Below are 20421 nucleotides of genomic sequence, written 5' to 3' on the forward strand. Positions count from 1 at the left end.
AGGCTAGTGGTCCGCCTCCACCGACGCCTGCCCGCCGCCGCCACCGCGTCGAGCGACCCGCTCGGCGCCCCTTCTCAGCTACGCCCACCCCTGTGGCTCCTCATCCTCGACGGGCAGCCCAGGACTCCCTCGGCCGCACTGCAAATGCGACCCCAGGAAGCCGCCGGACGGACGGCCCGACGCAACGAGAGTAAGTCCGCCTCCCCGGCCCTACCGCCCGCACGGACCGATGTGTGTTTGCCTGCCTCTGTCCCACCCCCGCCAAGGGCCTTCCCCTCCGGCGGGGGCCCCAGAGAGGCCCCACCACCACCAACAGCGACGCCGAGCGCGGCCAGGCAGTCCGCCACAGGACTCGCCACACCGGCCGCTTCTCTCCCCGAAGCAACAAAACGAGCGGGTCGACCCGTCGGCCCTGCCCGCCCCGGCCTGCAGCCCCGCCTGCCTGCCCCACCCCTCCGAGACCGCCCCTGCCGCGGCCCCCTCCAGGACATCAAAAAGAGTGCCGCGACGGCTGAGCCCAGCCAGCCAGCCAGCCAGCCCGCCAGCCCGCCGCGACCAATGGAACCGCCAGGTAGTACCTTTCTCCTCTGATCTGCCTGGCAGCCCCTACCTCCTGCGTGGCCGCCTCCCCGCAGCCGCGCCAGGACCCCAGCCGAGAGCCACCAAGGGCGCGACCAGCCCCCGCGCGCGTGTCGCCGCCACCCCCAGAGAACACACCTGCAGACCGAGCGAGGGCAGTCCGCCCCCCCCTCGGCCCGCCTGAGTGAGTACGTCGCCCTTCCCGGGCCGGCGAGTACGTCGGCTCCCCGGGCCTCCGAGTACGTCGCCCCCCTGGGGGCCGCCGAGTGCATCGCCCCGCCGGATCAGGCCTCCCCGGCCGCTCCGCCGGCGGGCCGCCTGCCTCTTCCAACCCCCTGCGTCGACCCTACGTCGAGGTCGACCCTACGAAGTACCTCAACAGCTACACCGCAATGATCAAGGCTCTTGCCAGTGGTAACACTAGGCAAATCCTTGCAGCCACCAATAAATTCATCAACCTCGTCGTATAATGGGACTACGAATCATCAGCAACAACATTAGAGGGGACCTTCGCGGCCGCCTCCCGCTTCTTCAACAACTAGCGAACTCCCACGGTGGACAGCGACAACCAACACCAACCCGAAGCGCAGCAACCACCACCAGAAACTGCTGCCGCCCCCGCCGTGATCCTCCTCTTCTCCCCCGAGGGGTGGAAACTACCAGCACCACTAGAAGAAACCCCACTCTTCTTCTCAGCGGCAGGTTGGACACTCCCACCCCCGTAAGCAAAACCAGCACTCAACCCTTTCGGCAGAAAACACCATCCCATCATTTCGGCAACAAAAAGGTCCTTTTCAGGTCCACCAACAGTTCCCGAGAGAATAACTCGCTCAAAGACAAACCACCCCCTGGACACCTACAGAAACAAAGCCAAATAAAACCAAAACCCCGGCACTTGCACAGAACATGCACAGACAACACACCAACAGCCCACTGTGCTGGGCCCCCACCCCTGGCAAGGGTGAGAGCCTACCCCTCACTGAGGAATGGCACAAGGCCCAGCACACAAGAAAGAAGAGGACCACTGGTAGGACGGGCAGGAGCCGCCGCCAGACAACCAGAACTACCAGACCTCCCGGCGCCTGCACCGCACCAGCACGCTGCCCACCCCCACCCCCGGGGCTGTTTCGATGGTGTGGTAGGGGGTTCGGAGATCGAGTATGATTAATAGATGGATTTCAGGTCAACTGGGTATAAGATATATTGAACCGATTAGGACTGGGGTGGTCTCACACACCTTGTCTAAGGGATTGACTTCGGACGACTGCCCCGAGTGTCCGCCCGGAGTGCCGCTCCGCGGCCGCTCCGCGGGCTCGCGAAGGGCCCGGCGGACGGCCGCTACTGCCTCATCCTCGCGCCGCCCGCCTCGCGCTCTAGATGGCAGTGAGCGGGCTTGGTGACAGGAGCGGCGCGAGATTTGAGTTTCCCCCCGCAACATCCGTGTAGCATCAAAATTGTCGACCCCGACAACGGCACAAACTAAGATAGCTAACTCTTAACGTTTGAACATTTTCTAGGCAAATTAGGTTGTGTGAGACCAGCACCAGGAGTACAATTTTTTTTTTACATTTACAAATATTTCAAAAGTTGATAGTGGCTACATGTATTTTTAGATAAATTATCATGACATGGACACATACAAAAAAAATGATTAGCAGTGAAGATGAGAAAAAAAACAAGACAATGTCCTTTTACCACAGTTTAACACTAAATGATTTTATCCCAAACAAACTCTAAAACTACACCCATTGATATTTTTTTTTTGTATTTTCTTTTTCCTATTCTAAACTTAGCACTATCGATTACATGGTTTCCTAACATTACACTTAGACCTATTCTCTCTCTTCTCACTCGCAAACTACCGGGCAGGGACGCTTACTCCCGTGTGACTTAGACTGTTCGCCGCCGTCGAAGCTCGTGATGGCAAAGGGTCGTTTCTTCATCCTTTGCAAAATCGTTGATGATGAGTGCCAGAACTGCTATTGGCACCAAAGGTAACCGCAGTCGGCCGTGGGGGGCGTTGCGCCTAGCCACAGCTCGCGCGACTCTGAGTAACTGTTGAGTCAAGCGCCTGGACTTAGCCAACACTACAAATCCAAATATCAATTTAGAATTTTTAACAAGTAGTGTGGCATACTTCCCCCAAAACCCTTCGGCTGAAGCAAGGCGCGCCAAACACCTTCCTTGCTTGTCCGGCTTCCTCCCATAAAGGGCCTCAGCTTGGGCAGTCGTTTCTACGACTGTGCCTCCTCTCTCAAAGACTTGGCATTTTGGGTGGAAGGTCAAGGAAATGGTGATCCAATTGGTGCTCCGGGACGGTGTCGGCTCCGGTCCTTCCCAGGCTCGGCCGTCCTCGTAGCAAGTCACACAGGAGTTTTGTTCCCTAGCACGTCGGTGCCTGCGGATAACCTTCCTCTAAAACACTGCTAAAAAAAATTACAGAAAGAAAATTATACCTAGCTTAATTCTAATGGGACCTTATTACTCTTACAACCTCGCCGCCGCCCGTTGGCGCATGCTTCTGAGCTCTACCTCATCCTCGTTTTCCTCACTCTCCGGCGGCGGAACAGTTTTCTTTGATGCCCCAGCAAATTTGCGGACAGTCGCCCTACCACAGCTCCACAACATTGACACAGCACTAGTCTTTTTATCAATCCAATATGCTGCTGCGGCAATTACCGAAAGACAGATTAATACAAAAATTATGGTTTCAATCCAGCCAGACTTATACAGCGGCATTTTGTGCCAATTCATTCCCGTGCTACTTAGGGGTGCCACTGTGGCCAATTCAAGTGGTGGCATTGTTACATTTTCTGCTGCAAGAGCAAGAGCCTGACCTTTAGTTACAAACACATCCAACAATGAGAAATTTCCTAAATCCGTCCATGAATTATCAACATGCACTTTGTTATTTACATTTTTCGGCATAACACAAGCGCTACCTGCTGGAATTAAAGTACGCTCACCTGCGCGTTGTTCCACGAGGGTGCAGTGGCAAGGGATTACAATTTCATGCCTGCCTGATACCAAAACATTGACAGTACGCACCACATTATTATTGCAAATAATATCCAATTCACTAGTTGGGTTTAAAACAGAGAACGTGTTATTCCAGATAGATTGAACTGTTGCTTCCTTCTTTTCCACACAATTTACATGACAGTGATCTTGCAACTCCGCAATTTCCATTCCAGTGAGAATTTTGTGAACACAATTCGTAATATCATTATTTTCACTAATGCGAGGCAAAATTTTTACAAAATTGGTATTTAGGACGTCACGCTCGTCCATTGGTCGAACTGATACCCCATCTGTTGCAATGAGGACCGATTTTTGAAGAATGTCACATGTATGTGAGTTGAGCAAAAACTTTAATGGCTTTATGGCAAAAACCGCCCATTTATCTGTAGCTGGAGTGATGGGAACATAGACCGAAATACTTATGCTCGTTTGAGACACGAGATCACAAGTAGCTGAACTGAGCAGGTAATAAAGGTCAACTCTTTCCGGTGGAATCGCAAGTTTGAGATCTCCAGATTTTAGTAAGAGATTCTTTTGTGCCAAAACATGCTTCAGTTGACCCTCACTAATGGCAAGGCGGTCAAGGCGACCGGCCTGACAATTATGATAGATTGACTTCATCGCCATTAAGTGGCTCTGCAAAACTTCAATTACTGATTGGAGTTGAAGTGTGAACAAGACTTTATGTAGGATTATGTCCCCATCGTTTGCAGCATCATTGATAGATCTTACCAAGACGTTGTAAGCACTAGAATATTCAGATAGCATCTGCTGCATGCTTTTTGACAGACTTTGAATTTGGATTGCATGCGTGTTCGAGACGGTGATCAACTCATTAGTTTTATTGTTAATTTGTTCAACATCTTCTCCCAAGGTATTTAGAGATGCAATCACTGCATTAAGCTGTTCCTCCGTTGCAGTTCCTTCGATCCAATTTCTAATTCTACCCAAAACCGGCAACAATGCCCTTTTGAAACGGTTAGCAACAGGCCCAAGTTTAGCAAAAATTTGAGACAGTTCAACAATAATTTTCTCACTTGTTGTTTGCAAATTTTCAATGACAAGACAAACATTCTTTCCATTTGTAACATCATCACATTTGACTATGTCCGAGCGACTCTGGGTTGACATTGAAGGCAGATTGGCTGTGAATGTAATTGAGATCACATCCGTTGCAGGTATCAGATGAGGTAATGCAGTTATTTGCAAACCTTTGGATTGAACCACCTGGACGTCCGCCATAGTCGCCTCTGTTACCTGTAGCCGCAAGGCCACACAAGCTAACCACCACCAAATCATCTAAAATCGAGACAAAGTGACTATTAATATTTAACATAGCAATAAGAATTTAACATTTTGTTTTAAAAAAATTATGTAAAGTGAACATAGTCAACATTTAGAAGTTAGACATGAAACCGATTTTTTTTGAATCATATTATTTGAAGAAATTTGAGCAGTCGTCAGAAGTTATAGGTGATACATATAAATAATTACTGGGGTATTCCTGAAAACGTTTTCTATTGTTTTTATGACTATTTGAAGTGGAATGGCATCAAGCCCTGCGCCGATTTCGGGCATAGCAACTTCGCATAAATTATGACTTTTCATGAAATTTCTAAGTGCAATCAGCGAGCTGGTGAAGTCCACCACAGTAGGTTTATGAAAAGAACGGTGCTTTGTTATTAAGTTAAAAATGAAGCGAGTGTCCCGCCACACTGGAGTGACACCACCAACAATTCTATGTGAATTTAAAATTTCTTGCCTGAGGTTGAATAGATTTTGAAAAGTTACTGCAATACCACGTCCCATTTTTACGTCGTATGCTATACAATGAGCTAAATGAATGTGCTGAGGGCACGAAAACAGATTTCCCTGAATGTGGATTAACTGCATTTTTCCGTTGGTCTGGAAAGAAAACATACAGTTAGTACAAAACAACAAGACAGGAAAAACAGTCAGTACACCAACTTGAAACAGGATGCAATGAATGTGGATGGTATTTTAGTAATTTATATTCCAAGTTTTGTTTTTCTGTGTTAAAACCTTAATCTGGGCGGCGTGGACAAATTGTCAACGCCCTCGTTGGTAAATTTTGCGTAATGTAATTGTTTACGAGAATTTTATTGCGAAACTAGTCTTGTTTTCGTTTGAATCTTTCGCGCGCGATCGTCACTTATCGTCAACTGCTGTGATCCCTACGCGAGGCTAACTAAGCGGCGTGCTGCCAACTGTGCTGATGTACCTTCGCCGCCTGCATCACTGTTGTGCACCAAAGTTAAAAGTTGCTCTTTTATCGCGTTGCGTTTTGAGTTTTATTGGCCCTTCAGGTATACAAAAATGTTTAATTGTTAAAAAAATTTCAGTATTCAATATCGAACAAAAGATTTTATGTTGGTAATGAATGCACATGCAAAGTTTCAAGTTACCCGGGAAGCTGTGCACTGCTGATATTGCAGTTCTCACGATCTTCTATTTGGTGTTGTGACTCTGTGCGCGTCTCAGAGCCTAGCGTGATTTTAGAGATTTATATGAAAAGGAAAGTTTTCTAGAAGAAACCATGCTTGTTGTGCGCATAGCATCTTACCACATTGTGTCGCTGGGTACTGGGGCGCAGATAAAACTCTGTTGCGTCTGCGTTGCCGGATTCATTAGTAGGAGCCCAAGACGCCCCGTGTGTGTTTGGAACGCTTTGCGGGCGGGTTCTGGTTACTGCTTTGTGCCCTTACCCGAGTGTGTGGATTTAAGCGAGTACCGATGCTTTCTGTGTCGTCAGACTGTTACTGTAAGTATTACAATCTTTTATAAAGAGAAAGAAAAATTAACTAGTGTGAAAAGAGGGAGAAAAAAAACTTATCTGTGGTTGAGCCGCGTTGACAGTCTGGAAATGTTTATTTTTTTGTTACTTTAGTACGAGGTGGTTCGCATCAGTCCGGAACCTGTCACTATCGAAGTGTTACCGGAGGCAGCCTCTGCCGCACCTGATGCCGCTCCTGAACAGCAAGGTGTCGAATCGTCCAGTGAACCATTGTCCAATAATGTGCTTACTGACCCGGACATGCAGCCGCGCGTCGCTCCGGTGGACATATTTGACCTAGACTGGAAGATCGACTTTAAGGAAGAATCTGACTCGTAATGATTTTTTTTTGTCTGTATTTTTGTCTGTTTAATGTGCATTCACCGCAATCATACTGTAATAAATCGGCTTGGCCTAATAATTATCTATTTGTGCCGCAATTTTCTTTTCCTTTTCACGCACTAAATTTGGTGTGGCTGCCTAATGCACTCTTATATGTTGGTTTAAATTATAATGTTTTATCTTGGCTAGTTTTTGCTTTCCATACGCTTTATTTTGTTGTTGTTGTTGGCAACTTATTGGGGCTTCTAGTTTCTTGCGAAGCTGGCTGGATGCTGACGCTGCAGCTCGCGGTTGTCCGGCGGCCAGCTTCTGTGTGGCGCCTCAGAGAGCTAGTCTTGTCGCGTCTCGCGGAGTGGGAACACTGCCTTTCATTTTCGTCAAAAGCGTAAAAATAAACAAAAATAATGAGCGGCCTGCCTCCCAGCTTAGTCGATATTAGGATGCCGTCTCTGCAGTGCGGCCTATGCCGCACTTTTTTATATTCTGAACTGGGGGCAAAATATCATGCCAAGGATCATATAAGTGCTGGTAAGTTTGATTATCATTTGACTGTGCGTATACTGAGCACATTCTAATTTTGAGAAATTTATGTAGCTTTCCCTTCTGGGGCCCCGCTCCTCTGTACCGGCTGCGGCCGCATGTGGCAGCACGCAGGGTGCGGCTGGGCGTGCGTCCGCCGTCACCTTAAAAAGCGCCCTTGTAAGTACCTTCAAAAAAAAATAAGATTTTCTCTCTCTCTTTTTTTTTCTCATTTTCGTGTTACGTCGAGGACTGGAAAATTTTTCTTTCGTTGCAGCTCCGTAACAACGTCGATTTCCTTTTCAATTTGAAACCTTATCTATTGCATTTGTAAACAGTAATGAAATTAATCCCCTTTTTTGTTGAGTATACTAGCGTTCAGCTTACTAAAGTTTAATTTGAGTTTTTTTTTTGTCTTTATTTTATACCTTTCCTTTTATTACCGTATTAGAATTTCGAGTCTCGTTAGCTTTATGCAGTTGACATCTTGCCCTGGCACTCTGATGAGAGAGAAAAAAAAATGCTTGCTTCGGTAATGTAAGTCTACGCGAGGTAATGCAGTGGGTTAGTTGTGCCAACTGGCCGACGATAGCAAAAGAATGGAGAGGGAAAAAAAAAATTCTTGATGTCGACCGTACCATGAATTAAATTTTAGAAACCTCCCTTCACAATTATTCCGAGAAAAAAATTTTCCACCCAGTGCTCCCATTTAACATTGGTTAGAGTTTGGTTTTCAAAAGTTACTTGTCCTTACAACAACTGCGGACCCCGCTGCAAGGCTAGGAGAGTTTAACACTCGATACCAACTGTTGCCACAAAACTTTATTCATTTTTCCTTTCCGGACACGTTCCAAATCAACCGGTAATTGATAGATGCACACACGGTAAGTGTAACAGTATCTGCATGCGACGTTTTAATTTCGTTATTATTAGGAAGTGCGAATGTAGTTGAAGCAGGTTGAAAGTTATGTTGGCATTGACATGGACCGCGTGTGATGCCTGCGTTTAAAAGTGCCGACGCTGCGCATTCCACTTGTCCAGCCGAGATAAGTCTCCTCCATCCGGCGTCAGTCCTGTCCTGCACCTCGGTGAAGCAGCGCGTACATTCCGAGACTGTTTTTGCTTTGCGCTTTTTCCAAATTTCTCGTGTTTTTTTTTTTGTTTGTCGCTTCTCTGACACCATGGCCGGAACTCGCCCGACGGAGGGTCAAATCGATCAATTTTTACGCCGGGAGAAGGAGAGGTCGATCGAAAAGGTGAAACACAGTGCAGCTATTCCCCTATTTGGAGATTGGCGTTTTGGTTAATTTGTTGCTCACACTGTGTGTGTATTTTTGTTTTTACTTTTTATATTGTAGCAAATGTATAGCATGGCCAATAGATACATGGCTATGATTTCCAAAAGGGCAACTCCACCGGTGCCCAGGAAAGTCCTGTTGCCAACACCGAACGTAAGTGCTATCACCTCAATCTTTGATTTATTGCCGGTATTTTTGAATTTTTGAAGATAGTTTATTTTGTGAAATTATGTTAATCAGATTCCACCCAGCCCAAACGCTAATGTTCATTTACGGTGTTACAATGAAAACAGTCAAAAGACTGAGACGTAAGTGCGAGTGAAGAATGTTTGCCATTTTCCCTTTTTCTCTTGCAATGAGAAATGCAATTTTGAAATCGCGGATCTGTTTGTTGCAGAATCTATTATATCCCCGACCCCAGGGGTGGATACCACCGTTTCAAATTCCCATAGATTAAAAAAAAAAAAAAAAAAAAAAAAAAAAAAAAACGCAACTTTAAAGTCAGCTTCAAAAAGAAAAAAAAAACTCTATTATTGGTTTAGCTTTCATTAAAAGTTATTATTCAGCCATATCGTATTCTTTTTGTTTCTATTCCCCATTTATTTCACTATTCCATATTTCATTCCGTATTTATTTATTTTATTTATATAGCGCTCAGTTATAATCCCCATTTCTTATTTCTTTTCACTAATATCAATTCCCACTTAATCCCTTATTAATCAATGCTCATATTCCTGTATTCCCCTTTTGTTTGAACTTTTCCCCCCTAATTTTCATACAAACACTCGCTGGTCCCTAATTTCTCATACAACATCCTGTTTACCATTCCCTGCCCCTGGGCAACTTAACCCTAAAATAACCCCGATAGAAAGATAGTTTCGCTTCCTTACGCTGTTGCTTTAAGATTGCTCCAACTCAGAAAACGAACGAGAAGAAAGACATCGCATTTTGTGGACACGGAACGTTGATAAAATATATTAGTTTTCAGATGTGTTGGCCAACACTGAGGTAAATTACTGTATCAAAATCTAGATTGGACATCAAAACTCCCCAAAACTCTCTACACTAAACTTATGAAACTAGAGGTACCGCAGTCTTGATTCTCAAATTAAGCTACAGTTAGGAAGTCCAACTTAGTTCAATAGTAATTTAAAACGAAAAGGAATTTTTGTGCAATTAATTAAGGTGTGTCCACTTTTCTTTGTGATATCAAGTAAGACAAAGATTTTGCGAAGGCAAAGAATGAGAAGAAGAATATGAATGATAACATTGCAAGCAACATTTCTGTCGGAGCTCTGCATCGGTAAGGATTTCAGGTTTACATTCGTCTGAACATATTCCCGAAGAAGAGGAATGAGAAGAAGTCTGTCGCTGCCTGGACCGCTTACCCTGCTGGTCCGACAACTGGAATACTACACTTTGACCCTCGAGACAACCTGGGGTCCCGTGCGGACCTCCAACGCGCTCAAACGGTCGTTGAGGAATACCTGCACAACACACCCCACGGCGGCGTTCAAGAAGTCACGCCGGAAGAAATCAACGGCTACATCGCCAAGATGAAAAACAGAAAAGCCCCTGGGAAAGACAAAATCAATAACCTAACATTCAAACACCTACCAGCCTCTGCAATCCTGAGACTCACGCACATCAACGCCTGTCTGAGAATCAGCTACTTCCCCCGCCAATGGCGGCTGGCAGTGATCAAGCCAATTCCCAAATCAGGTAAAGACCTGTCCCTCCCAGCAAGCCACAGACCCATATCACTTCTCTGCGGCCTCAGCAAAATTTTCGAGAAAGTCATCAACAGAAGAATACTCTCACATCTCACCAACAACAACCTCATCAACCCGAACCAATTCGGATTCCGCTCCGGCCACTCAACCACCCAAGCGCTGGTCAAGTTCTCTGATAACATCACAGAGTCGCTTATCCTCACTCAGAACTTCGGGGCCGTCCTCCTTGACGCCACTGAAGCCTTTCCGACTATGAATCACCTCCTCCTCTTCGGGAAACTGGCCAGACTTCGGCTCATCCCAGCCCTGATAAAACTACTCCAGAGCTACCTAAAGAACCGCCCCTTCCACGTAGAAGTCAACGCCTCCAAGTCCACTACTAAAATCATGGCCAACGGCACCCCTCAAGGTTCGGTCCTCGGCCCACTCCTCATCATATACCTGAACGACATCCAGGACCTCCCGGGAAACCAAATCATATACGCCGACGACACAACCATCTTCGCATCATCTCGCAGCGCCACTCTCCTGAAGAGCAATCTCCAGCAACAGCTCGACTCAACCACCGCATATATGAAGAACAATCGCATCCTTGTCAACGCCGGGAAAACCCAAGCCCTTCTCTGCACACGAAGGAAGAAATCTAACAACCCCAACGGCAACCTTCAAATACACTCTACCAAAAATGTCCTGTAAATGCCGTTAATTTATTACCAGTTTTCACTGTAGGTCAATTCACAGCGTTTACTGTGATCTGCTCACGGGATTCACTGTGATCTTATTCACGGTGTTCACTGTGATCTGGTCCCCAGTGAACACTGTGAATTTGACGCCACTGAGCACCGAAGTACTGCAAATCAGGCTTCAATTCACGGCGTTTACTGTGGCCAGATCACAGTGAACACTGTAACCGAGATCACAGTGAACGCCGTGAACTAGTTCACAGCAAACGCCGTGAATTGCATAACAGCAAACATTGGTAATAAATTAACGGCGTTGACAGGACTTTTTTTGTAGAGTGTAGACGCAACCGCCATTGACTGGACCACCGAAGCAAAGCTCCTCGGGGTTTGGTTTAACAAACCGCACACCTTCGAAACACATGTCCGGAAAACACTACAAAAAACGATTGCAGCAAGCTCCGTCCTGTACCCTTTCTGGAACAGAAGATCCAGGCTCCCCCTGGCAACCAAAGTCCGCATGTACACCACTTACATTCGGCCCATTCTCACCTACGGTGCACCTGCCTGGGCAGGCAAAACCAGTACCTACCTCATCAAACGCCTGCGAGCAGTCCAGACGAAGTCACTCCGTATGGCCACTTGCTCCTGGCGGGCATCCATCAAAACACTGAACGAACAAGCTGGAATCCCTCTTGCACAAAAACCGGTAACCCCACCTAGCAACTACGCAGGAATGCACTTGCGATCTGCAGCAACCACGCCACCGAACCTTGCGCCCAAACAACCAGCGCCAACCCACAACATCAAGCACCGACCACCGCTTGCCCGAGCAGCCACTTCAGTCACCGTGAACCAGCCGCCCCGTACAGTCGACATGTCTGTGCTCCGCATCGTCATCATCGCGGCCGCCGCCGCCGTGCTCCAACCTGCAGCCGCTGCACCGCTGATCACCTCCGAGCCCAGCCAGCAGCAGCCAGCCGCCACGGACACCACCTTCAGCGCCTACGACTGCCGCAACGCCACGACCTACGCCCGGACTGCCCTATCCGAGATCGGAGAGTGCCCGACCCCACGAGCACGTCAGCCAGCTGAGACCATCACCGCCACGGTCTTCACAAAGGACAAGACCCAATGGACTTACTACATGCACTGCCGAGTGAGTTATATCCAAACCATCTTCCATTGCGGCATGGAAAGCCACAGGGGTGCCGGATGCAACCCCCATAACCCGGATTACCCCCTCTATAACCAGCGCCAAGGCCCACTCCGCCAAGGCCCACTCACACCCCCGACTGAACACGGCACTTGCACATTCAACGAACACCCCAAAGCCGGACTCCCGCCTAGCTACGCCACTCCCTACCACCTACAAGAGGCCTCCAGCCGCGGCTGTCACAGCTGCGTCAGCACTCCCAGCCGGCCGCGGCGCAAAGGAATCCGCTGACACCGCACCTGCAGCCGGCCGCCCGGCCGACCGCCCAGTGCCAGTCACCAGATTCATGCCACGCGTCCGCGGACAACCGGCCGCCTGCAGTCAGTCCTGTGCCAGCTCTCGCCGCTTCCAGACGCCTCCAGTCCGCAGCGATGGCCCACCCGTGCCCCGTCTGCGGGAAGACTTACTCGACCCCCGCCAACGTCCGGCGCCATGTCCGGGCCACCCACGAGAAGATTCTATTCCACTGCCCATCCTGCCCGGCGAATTTCAGGTACCAATGGTGCCTGGACGAACACCGGCAGGTGAAGCACCGAAACATCCGCCCCGCCTGCCGCCGCTGTGGCCGTCGCTTCAGCAGCCAGTCCTGCGCCCGACGTCACATGTCGGCCGGGCACTGCAGGAGGCGGCGCCGCCGCAACGACACCGACACCAGCAGCAGCAGTGCCTCCACCATCAGCAGCCGCAGCAGCAGCTCGAGCACCTCCACCATCAGCATCGAAAGCAGCAGCAGCACCGGGATCTTTCCCGGTGGCGTACTTTTCTTACCCCTTTCGAGGAGTTCCGAAATCACATACATTTAAGCATGTTGTACGTAATGTGGGGAACTATAATCAATGAACAGTGATCCATTTCATTAGGAAGGCATTGGATTACAAGTTCACGAGAGCAGAATAGTTGAATCCTCATTTGGAACTTCTGTACAGTGCAAAGTACGCGTTCTGTACTTTTCTTCCCCAACCTACCCCTATGTTATATTATATTCTAATATTTAGAAATTGACGTAGCTTTTCCGAACGGGGCCGCTCTCCATTGCACGGGGTGCGATCGCGTATACTCTCACGCAACGTGCGCGTGGGCGTGTGCGCGCCGCCACAACAGGAGCCGTATCAACCTAGTAGCCTAATGGGTTTACGAATCCTCAGCAATAACATCAGAGGAAACCTCCGCGACCGCCTCCCACTTCTCCAGCAGCTGGCTGACTCAATTAACGCAGACATGGAACTTCAGGGGACAAACGTCACCTCTAATAAACACACAATTTTGGACCCAAATTTTGGAATTGAGTTTGACGTTGATCCTAACAATTTTTTGTGTGCTGATAACAAAAATCACTTCCATTTATACCCCAGATCTACATTTCACTCAATATGAGCCCACAAGCTGCACATTTCGTCTACTTAAGGAAAGTCCGAAGTGCACAAATTCGCATTGCTCAGCCACACTACGCGCCCACACTAAACGGCGCGTACCCTTAGTCTGTGTGTTCAGAACTACGGCTGCCAACTCATCATCGTCCACCCCCAAGTCAGCCAACAATGTCCTTGCTGACATCACGTCTCGTCTGCAAAATACCATGGTCGCATTCGCTGATCTCAACACTGGGGAGGATTTTACAAGCATCTCAACTCTTCGACGATTCCACCCATATGAAACTACCAGCTTCGAGCGAGTTGGAACTTCATTCGGAGATAAGATCAAGTGCGTCATTTAAGTCGAGCAAAGGGACCACGCTCCCCAATGTAATGAAATTCAAGTATCTGGGCGTTATGCTTGACACAAAGTTAAATTTCCTTCAGCACGTCAAATATATAACCGCTACAGCAGAGCGCATTTTCAACAGTATTGTCTCAATGGCAAGGAGGCATTACCAAATCAACCCCAAGAGGGTGTTCACATACTACGAGGCGATCTACGTGGCTCTTGTCAGCTACGCTGCCCCCTCGTTCCTCTCGAGACTGGACATCAAGGAGATCAAAAACAGAATGCAAATATCTTAAACATAAGTCCTCAGAAGGCTCACTAGAGCGTATAGCACTACCCCTGTGGAGACTTTACAAATCGTGGCAAACATACAGCCACTAGACCTTCACTGTAAAAAAAATTGTGAAATTTCAGTACAATTTGTTCAGACTTTGCAGTCTGAATCGGTAATTCAGAAAGTTGCTTTGAATTATCAGACTAGGAACTCTGAAATTTGAGATCAAACCGGTTAGTCTGAATTTTAAGCAGAAGGTCTGAAAATTCTGATAGAGTTTTCAGACTTGTCATCCTGAAACCTGTTTTCATAATTTTGGTATGAAAATGTTGACAGATTGTCTACTAATCAAGTCTAGGCGTAAGGCGTTGTATAAATTTATCGGAAATAATAATGTACACCCGTGCTTCACGCAGATTCGTCTGTGTACGATTAACCGTAAGAGTTGTCCGAACTTGCATTCTGGACTTGCCGAAAGGAGCTGGTATCCCCTGAAGAGAGTCACGCGGCACGGCTTCCCCCGCCGCCAGGCAGCGCCCGTAGCGCAGTGGTACCGAGCTCGTCTCGTAACCAAAAAGTTCCGGTTCGAACCCGGGCCGTAGCGAACAAGCGAAAAGTGGAAAGGAGGTACCGTCACACGTTGGTGGTTCATATTGTTCTCTTGTTGATTTCTTTCTCTTTGATTTATAGATGGCACTTTTATTTAATATTTCAGAGTAGCAGTCTGAAAATGTTTTTCAGACAAGTAGTCTGAATTTGGAATTCAGACAGAATGGTCTGAATAATTACTCTGAATTTTCAGACCACTAGTCTGTTTAAAAACTTCAGACTAAAATTATGAAATTTCAGTAATACTTTTTTTACAGTGTTCAAATAAAGACAAGAGCAATAAAATACCTACAAAAAAGAGGACAAGCAAAGCAAACCAATATCTACCCACTCATGAACAATGGACGAACCCAGAAGAAGAAGCCAGTCGAGAGTGGGACGAGAGTTGGCAAGTTGGCAACAAATTTACTTTATTTTTGCATTGTAATGGCGGGTATGCGCCCCACCGAGAAGCAAATCGATGATTTCCTGCGTCACGCTAAGGATAAGTCTATTGAAAAGGTGAGACACAGTATTGCTATTCCCCCGTTTTAAGATTCGCGTTTTATCCCAATTTGTCGCTCACACTGTTGTGTGTACCTTTGTTTTTACTTTTTATATTGTAGCAAGTATATAACTTTGCCATGAGGTATACCGCTCTGGCTTCGGCTAGGGCGGTCCCCGACAGTGCGAGGGCGATCCCATCGGTGCCCAGAAAGGTGCTATTGCCTACACCAAACGTAAGCGCTATCACATCAATCTGTGAATCATTGCCGGTATTTTTGAATTTTTGAAGATAGTTGATTTTGTTAAAAATATGTTAATCAGATGCCACCCAGCTTGAACGCAAATTCACACTTGTCGCAGTATAATGCACACGGTCAAAAGACCCAAACGTAAGTGCGAGTGAAGAATGTTGCCATTTCCCCTTTTTCTTTTGCAATGAGTAATGCAATTTTGAAATCGCGGATCTGTTTGTTGCAGAATTTATTATATCCCTGACCCGAGGGGCGGATATTACAAGTGCAATTTTTGATTTTTTTTTATCAAATTATATATTCAGCTTCAGTAAAAAAAAATCTCTTTTCATGATTTATTAAAATCTGTTATTCAGCCATATCATATATGTTTTTCCTTTGTTTCTATTCCCCATTTATTCTACTATTCCATATTTCATTCCGTATTTATTCATTGCGTGCGAAAAGAGCAAAGAAACTCACAAAATTTTCCCGACCCTGCAAACAAGGAAAGAATTAGATTCTGCAATTCAACCAGAAATTGTCCATGCTCTAACCGGGCATGGACCGCTTAAAGAGAAATTACATAAAACGGGCCAGATAAGCTCTCCAAGCTGCGAATGCGGTGAAGTACAAACTTCACAGCACCTAATCTTCGACTGCCCCCTGGAGCAGGAGCATTTTAGAAAACAAAGAAGCAACCAATCTTGGCGGATGAGGCGAAGACAAAAGAACTCCAGACCGCTCTCCGAGACCTGTAAGTGCGACTCGAACTTAAGCTTCAAGAAGAATAGAGGACAAGATCACTATACAGGGTTTTTTTAAAGCGGGGAAAATTCCACACTACCCTAATGCACACTCCGTGTGTACTGGGTGCCTACCCGGATGGGCGCAACCTCAGTTGGGAGGCATGCCTCCTGTCGGGGAACCGCGGAGGTTTGAAATCCCGCGGGCACTGGAGAGGAAGCCGCGATGACATCCGATCACCGCTCGGCGCGACGCCCTGGGCAGCGCGAGTCTGACCAGAGCGGGCGCCGAGCGGGCAGACGCGTTCCGGCCCTCAGGAGGCACAGTCCTCGTAATAAGTGCTTGTGGTTTGGTGACGTGCAATCAAGTTAATTCACTTTTAATTACCATCCCCTAGTTAGGGCAAGTGCGTGAGAGTATTCCCGACCATCTGAGCTGCGCTCAGCCGGGTGTCAGCTCCAGATGCAGAGACACCTGGAGTAACAAACATCCCGACTCCTCCGCATGCTGAATCCATCAGGGGTAACCTGCCGGCAAGGGTTTTTCCCTCGAAGGGCAGGAGTGCCCAAGAGCTCGATCAAAATTTTACCAAAAACTCAATAAGACCTGAAGTAACATCAAGAAGAACAGAAGAGCAGGCAGAAGAGAAATCTCTGAGGAAGCAAAAACATTAAGAGACCAAACAGGGAGGCAAGCAAAAAGCACGAGCCACCCTGACAAAACGAACAAAAATGAGCTTCAAAAAAATGTCCTTGTGATCAAGTTAGAAGTTCTAATTACTACCTCCCCGGTTAGGGCCGGTACAACTAGCCTTCCAGCCGGTACGACTGGCCTTCCAGCCGGGCCGACGTCAAGCAGCACTGCGCAACCTGCCATGCCTGTCTGCTGAAGAAGGTTACGAATGCCCCCCCCCGTCGCCCCGGCCAACTGAGCCCCCTGGAGTCTCATGATTGTTTCGAGCTTGTCGTCGGAGACTTCTCGGGACCCCTGCCTTAGTCACATGGCAAGTGCTGTTGCGTTCTGTCGCAACAGGGCACTGCCCGAACCCCAAGTCCAAATTGTCCAGTAAGCGAGAATGCACCGAGCAACAGTGCTGCGATCCCGCCTGGCCGAGCAGAGCTTGTCAGTCGGTAAGTGCCATCTGAGCGGCACAGAGCGGTCCGAGGGAGGTCTGGGACACACCGGAGCAACACATAAGTTACATCAGATGATCCACGTTTCTTCATTCCCTACAAACCTTCAAACCTAAAAGGTCACTCAGGCCAGAACTGGGCTATTCCCCGCAAGCCCAAGCATTGCTCTAAATAGCCTGAAGGCCTGCACCTGTCCGCGCAGTTGGTACCCGTGGAGCGCCTCCGCGCAGCCGCGTCAGCACTGGTAACGCGCCTGTCCAACGTCCGCCTGGCCGTCGACGATGTCTCCGCCCTCTACACGGCGCCGCTGACCCACGGCAGCGTCACGGACAGGCAGCTCCACATTTGGGTCAAAGTGCCGGGTCATCCTGTTGCAGCGTCCCGGCTTCCCTCGGCGCTGGGCTTACCTACGCCGTCGCGGTGCATTCCACCTTGGTGCGACGGGAGGCCGACAGGGCGATGCCAGACTCGGGTCACTAACTCTTTTTTGTGTGTGTGTGATTTCAGTGAAGAGAATGGCTGCCGCAGACCCACTGAGAGAATTGAACGACCTCGATGCCGGGGAAATTGAAGAGCAATTTCTTCTCTGCCCGAGGGAGGCCCCCACTCCCTCCTCAACATCGAGCGGATAGACACGAAGCACGGCCAAAAATTAAAAGTGAAGGTAGCTGCACCCAGTGGAGATTCATCCGTAGTTATTCTTCCTTCACTTCTTTCGCGCCTCAGCGATGAGGCGCTCGAAAAAATTAACGCATGTGGTGATGACGGACACCCCTACGCTCCACGCTAATGGGGAGAGATGGCAACTCATTCAAGGTTAACCTAACCATGGAAGGACAGCGCAGCAGCCGTGGCACCCACTACCTCCGTGAAGCTGGCAGAACCCAATATTGCACAATTGATCGGACATGTCTCAAAAAATTGAGCACGAATTGAGCAATCGATTGCACTATACCGATTTATTTGTGCATGCTCGGAACAGTACTTACAGCATCTTGCTATTGGGTTCTGCTGGGTTCACGCCAGCAGCGCCCAATCGAGCTACAGCAACGGGACAGGTGCCAAAAAATTGAGCACGAATTGAGCAACCAATTGCACTATACCGTTTTAATTGTGCGTTGAAACGAAGGTCATAATCCACCACAATCGTTTTCCCAGGTAACACTTACCAGCAGCGCCCAATCGTGCTACAGCAACGAGACAGGTGCCAAAAAATTGAGCACGAATTGAGCAACCGATTGCACTGTACCGTTTTAATTGTGCGTTGAAACGAAGGTCATAATCCACCACAATCGTTCTCCCAGGTAACACTTACCAGCAGCGCCCAATCGTGCCACAGCAACGAGACAGGTGCCAAAAAATTGAGCACGAATTGAGCAACCGATTGCACTATACCGTTTTAATTGTGCGTTGAAACGAAGGTCGATTGGGCACTGCTGATAAGTGTTACCTGGGAGAACGATTGTGGTAGATTATGACCTTCGTTTCAACGCACAATTAAAACGGTATAGTGCAATCGATTGCTCAATTCGTGCTCAATTTTTTGAGACATGTCCGATCAATTGTGCAATATTGGGTTCTGCCAGCTTCACGGAGGTGCACCCACTCCTCCCCCAGCGGCCAAGGCTACACAGATGTCACAGTCGAGCGCAGCCTCAAAATCTTCGCAGGCGACGGCTTTGCACCCACTGACACAACCACAAACACAATCAGCCTCATTAACCAAACGCCCCCCATCATCCTCATCAGGACTCCGGCGTCCGTCAGGGCCCCCGTACCCATTTGCGCGTCATATGTCCCCACCCGGGTGGTTACGGTGGCCCCGGTGGACTCCAACACGGGGCCGGATGGGGAGGAGCTTCCCAGTGAAGACATGGAGTAGATTAAGACCACTCGTATGATAATTTTCCTATACATCGGTACATTAATGTACAAACCAGTAAGTTTCTGCGTCAATTGCAAAACTTTTCAATGTAGCTGTATTTGTTATAAATTGGCTTCATTATTAGGTTGCAATAAAATTTGCACGACCCGATGTCATTGTGTTTGACGATGAAAAATAGAAAAGGCCTACGGCAATTGCTTTTATTCGGCCATGGAAAAGTTGACCGGTGTTCCTTTTCAGCTTGCAAGAAAGACTATTGGCGACACATTATTGCGGATGGTAGACAGTCAAAAAGAGGAACTTCTGCTATTCTGCCATGGATTTAGAAGATGATGACGCAGAGTCCATTTCATCACAAGTAACCATGATTTGGGACGATAGTGATGAAGTGGACGGTAAGTGACTTCATATCATTGACAATTATCAATAATTGTGTTGTGAATTGCACAATAGATGTCTCCTCATCGTTCCTCTTTTTATCTCTTCAAAAGGATTTCGCGGGTTCGAAAATGAGGTTAGTTTGGAAAGATCTGACGTGCAGTGCAATCGGAGCACATTGGCGCAGCAAGTAAAAGAACCAGTCGTTTTAACGAGAGAAGAAGAAAGGATAATAGCAAACGCAATGAGCTATATTCACGAGCGATGCGAAGGTAAAGTATGTGATACATGACCTCGAATCGATTTTTTTCAAGGCGTCCGAAGAATGCATTTGGATTTCTTTTTTTTTTCGCAGCGTTCTTCAACGAACTTGAACGACGAATATAAAGAGCTGCCGCTGATGAACTCGTTTTTCAATTCAAAAAGAAATGACTCTTCTCATATATGCGAAAAAGCATTGTAATCCTTATAACTTTTTTACGATACCCATATCCGAGTGTCATATTTTATTCAGATTTTACATAAGTTGTAACCATTACTATATTAATCATTTATGTAGTTGAAAAGTTATATAACCTATCATAGGATTAAGTCCTGCTCGATGTATGTTGTTAAAATTTCCTTTTGACGATTAAAGTATATTCTGAAAAGACGTTGAGATATAATTTTATAAGACACAGTCATTTTGGTCACGTGTGGATTTCCAAATTTTGAGAAAGCCGAAGAATTTTTTTTATAACCTCCTCAATTACATTGCCACACCTCTTCGAAGAAGTGAGGACACATTTATTCG

The 20421-nt window shown here is 47.5% G+C and overlaps 1 protein-coding gene across 1 annotated transcript; it reads left to right on the forward strand.

Moving 5' to 3' along the window:
* The first annotated feature begins 14240 nt into the window (after nt 1-14240).
* On the forward strand, nt 14241-15648 carry LOC117647708. The gene is made up of 3 exons (XM_034389604.1): nt 14241-15270; nt 15375-15488; nt 15577-15648. Exons 1-3 carry the CDS (start codon nt 15103-15105, stop codon nt 15646-15648), a joined length of 354 nt encoding a protein of 117 aa, XP_034245495.1. The 5' UTR covers nt 14241-15102.
* Nucleotides 15649-20421: the final 4773 nt, after the last annotated feature.

This window comes from Thrips palmi, unplaced genomic scaffold, assembly GCF_012932325.1.
Source record: "Thrips palmi isolate BJ-2018 unplaced genomic scaffold, TpBJ-2018v1 HiC_scaffold_2, whole genome shotgun sequence".
In the NCBI taxonomy this organism is placed as follows: Eukaryota; Metazoa; Arthropoda; class Insecta; order Thysanoptera; family Thripidae; genus Thrips; species Thrips palmi.